Here is a 3,117-nt window from a genome sequence, read left to right on the forward strand (position 1 = left end):
TTTTTTTTTTTTTTTAAGCCGCCAGGCCAGAGAACTTGACTCTCGAACGCGAGATCCCCGCGTGACCCTGGGCCGGGCCGCGCGCTAGCCCTCGGGTCGCGCGTCCGCGGTTCCGGCGGCGGCCGGGTTGCTGGGCGCCCGGCCCCGCGGCCTGCGGGCCCCGCTCCCTCCCGGCGGCGCGGCCCCTCGCCCCCCGCTCCCTCCCGCCGCCGGGCGCGCGGCGGCCACCCCGACGTGGCGCGGCGGGCGGCGCGGGTACCTGTAGAAGGCGGGAGGGCCGGCCTCGCGCACCGCATAGCCGCTCGGCTCGTTCTCCAGGTAATAGGGCACCTGTTGGCCGTGGGGATGCAGGAAGGGCGAGAGCTGCGGCGGCGGGTGCAGGAGCACCAGCGGGCTCGGAGACACGCTGTTGAGCGGCGGGAAACCCCCCAGGCCGCTGGCGCCGAACGCGGCCGCCTCGGACCCGGGGCCATAGGCGAGGCCCGACTGGCCGTAGACGGGCGCGGAGGCGGCGGCCGCGGCGTTGAAGTCGTACGCGGCGCCCTCGGGGTAGTTGTACACGGCGGGCTTGCTGCTGTCCACGTACACCTCGCTCAGGGGCCGCTCCAGGGGGATCTTGAGCTGCGGGCGGTTCAGGGGCTCCAGCTCGTTGGCTTGGATCTGGTGCAGCAGGGCCATGCCAGACGCTTTGGTGTGCAGGGTCATGGTCATGGTCAGTGGCCGCGGGCAAGGCGCAAACCGTCTACCCCCGCAGCAGAGGGCTCAGCAGCCGACCGGCCACCTGGAAGAAGAGCACAGCCCGCGGTTAGAGGCGGCGCAGCGCATGTCCCGCCGCAACGCGAGCTCCGGCCCTTCCCCGGGAGCGGGCCCGTCCGATGGAGCGGGCCGGCCGGATGCGAGCAAGTGCAGCCCGGCGCGAGCGCGCTCCGCCAACTCCCGGGCTCGGGTCTCCAACTTTAAGTACCGGTCTCCCGAGCTCGTATGCATTACAGAGGTGCTGGAAGCCGGCCAGGGGCTGTTGCCTTGCCCTGACGTTGGCTTAAACATCACTCCAGGCGCAGCTCGTTTTGGAGCGATCCCAAAGAGCAGCTTCCCTGAACTTTACTTTACTTGTCGCTGCTGGATAGAGGCTGAATTTCACTCCAGGAGGGCGGGGGAGCCGAGGGATCTCCTAAAGGTGGCCCAGAGAAGACGGGGTTTAAAACAAACTCGGAAGACTAATCCAGGGGCCGGCTTTCTCTAACGTGCTACCTTATGTGCCCCGTGCCAGGCTCCAATCTATCTCTGTTTGTCTCTCTTACTGTTTGATTCACGCTCCTCGTTGGCTGGAAATATGTAGTGTGTACATAGAATGACCCTGGGGAGGACCACTCTGTAACCGAGATACGGCAGATAGAGTGGGGTATGCGGTTGAATATGCAGACAGCTATATTTAGCAGCTGCCGGGACTGATGGGAGGCATCTGGGGGGAAGGGGGTGGAGATTCAAGGTGTACATATAGGAAGAGCCGCGCTTTGCAGCAGGAGAGCGCTGCCCGACCTCAGTTTTCCTCATCTTCAAAATTCTCCCAAAGTGGTCCCCTCCAGCCACGACCTTCTGAGATTCTCCCAGCCCGACTCGTCTGTTTGTGCTGGACCACAGTACTGTACTTGCTCCCAATAGGAATTCTAATGTGAATGACGATTTACAAAAACCTTCCGTTAGGCGGACATGGGTCTTCATGCCTTCCACTGATTATGCAACCAAAACTTCAGAAAACTGAATATGAAACGTGACCTTACCATAAAAAAAATAACCTCAGGTCATTAATCAAATCTTTGGCAATCAGGTTACACTGTTGGTCTAACCAACAAATTTTAAAAGGCAATGATACATTTCTGTTCTTTCATCCTATGATTGGACCTTCTTGGTTCCCTTGGACTAGGATATGCAGAATCAAATATCCAGATTGAAAGAGAAATAGAAAAAAGTTTTGTATTGAATTAAAAAGTAAACACGCTCAAGTACATTTTATATATATATATATATAACAATATATACTACTATGTACTATATAGTATATAATTGTATATATAAGTATATATTAAAAAGATATGGTCAATATATTGTGCACCTATAATCTTGGACAGTTTATACTTTTTAATAAACTTCCTTTGCCCCAGCCTAATGAACTCTGGTATGACCATCAGATACTTTGCTTTAACTGCTATACCAAACACCTGACAGAATACCTGACAAAATGTTTGTGTCATATAGAAATGACAAGGATGCTGTTACTGACAGTAATATTTTGGGATATCTTTATACTAATAAGCACACATTTTACCTAATTCTTACAAGAACAGACAGACCATTTGGGGGTAATATGCAGATGCAGCTGATTTACTATGAAGCCAAAATTGAGCTCAGCAACAGTAACTATAGATTGTAAGCAAAGAAAGGGTTAAAAACACATTAGGTGAATCACAGATATTTCTCTTTATGGCCAGCAACCATTACTTTCCAAAGCAATTTTTTTACAGATGACTTCGTTTCGGTAAATCACACTTTCAATTTTCAAATGTCTTTCTAAAACCCATGCAAAAGCACTTCAGAGGGCTCTTAAAAATCTGAACCTGCCGAATTATATGTAAATTACACAAAGATCCTTACAAGTCCTCAAAGCAGAAGGAGATGCGCACATAAACCCATGGAAAACAGCAAATCCTCGTCTCCCTGCTAGGATACAGACACTGGCCAGAAAGGTAAGTTGCTTTCTCAAAATGCTAAAGCTACAAAGAGAAATCAAAACAATCCTACCCTGCTGGATCAAGAGCGTCTTTCCAGAAACGTTCCATGGGCTTGTAGAAGTCAAGGGCTGAGACAGTGAGAATGAAGGAAAGAATGTGCTCACATGTGCCTGTGGCTCCGTGTGTGAGCAAGGCAGAGCGTGTGGGGCTGTGTTTGTATGTGGAATGGCAGGGAATCGGGAAGCAGCCAGTAGGCAGGGCACTTGGCAGCCCCTCCCGGCAGGCACAGCAACTGGGCTGCTGCACAGAGATGGACGAATGGCCGTGGGGAGTGAGGAGAAGCTTGCTGTCTGCTCCTGGGGAGAAAGGTGGCACACTCAAGTCAGCA

General features: G+C 52.8%; 1 protein-coding gene across 3 annotated transcripts in view; it reads right to left on the minus strand.

Moving 5' to 3' along the window:
* Positions 1-2,915, minus strand: part of ESR1 (estrogen receptor 1) — a 262,966-nt gene extending 260,051 nt beyond the window's left edge. The window contains exons 1-2 of one of the 3 annotated variants that reach the window (XM_027083203.1): positions 2,800-2,915; positions 260-781 (exon numbers count right to left, since the gene is read on the minus strand). In XM_027083203.1, coding sequence (XP_026939004.1) covers positions 260-711 — 452 coding nt within the window. In that variant the 5' untranslated portion in view covers positions 712-781; positions 2,800-2,915. Of the gene's footprint in view, positions 1-259; positions 945-1,105; positions 1,294-2,799 lie in introns of those variants that run through there. The other 2 variants (XM_027083221.1, XM_027083210.1) reach the window with 2 other exon arrangements.
* Between the last annotated feature and the right edge of the window lie 202 nt (positions 2,916-3,117).

Source organism: Aethalodelphis obliquidens, unplaced genomic scaffold (genome assembly GCF_003676395.1).
Source record: "Aethalodelphis obliquidens isolate GAN/ISIS:26980383/991018 unplaced genomic scaffold, ASM367639v1 scaffold3, whole genome shotgun sequence".
Taxonomy (NCBI): domain Eukaryota; kingdom Metazoa; phylum Chordata; class Mammalia; order Artiodactyla; family Delphinidae; genus Aethalodelphis; species Aethalodelphis obliquidens.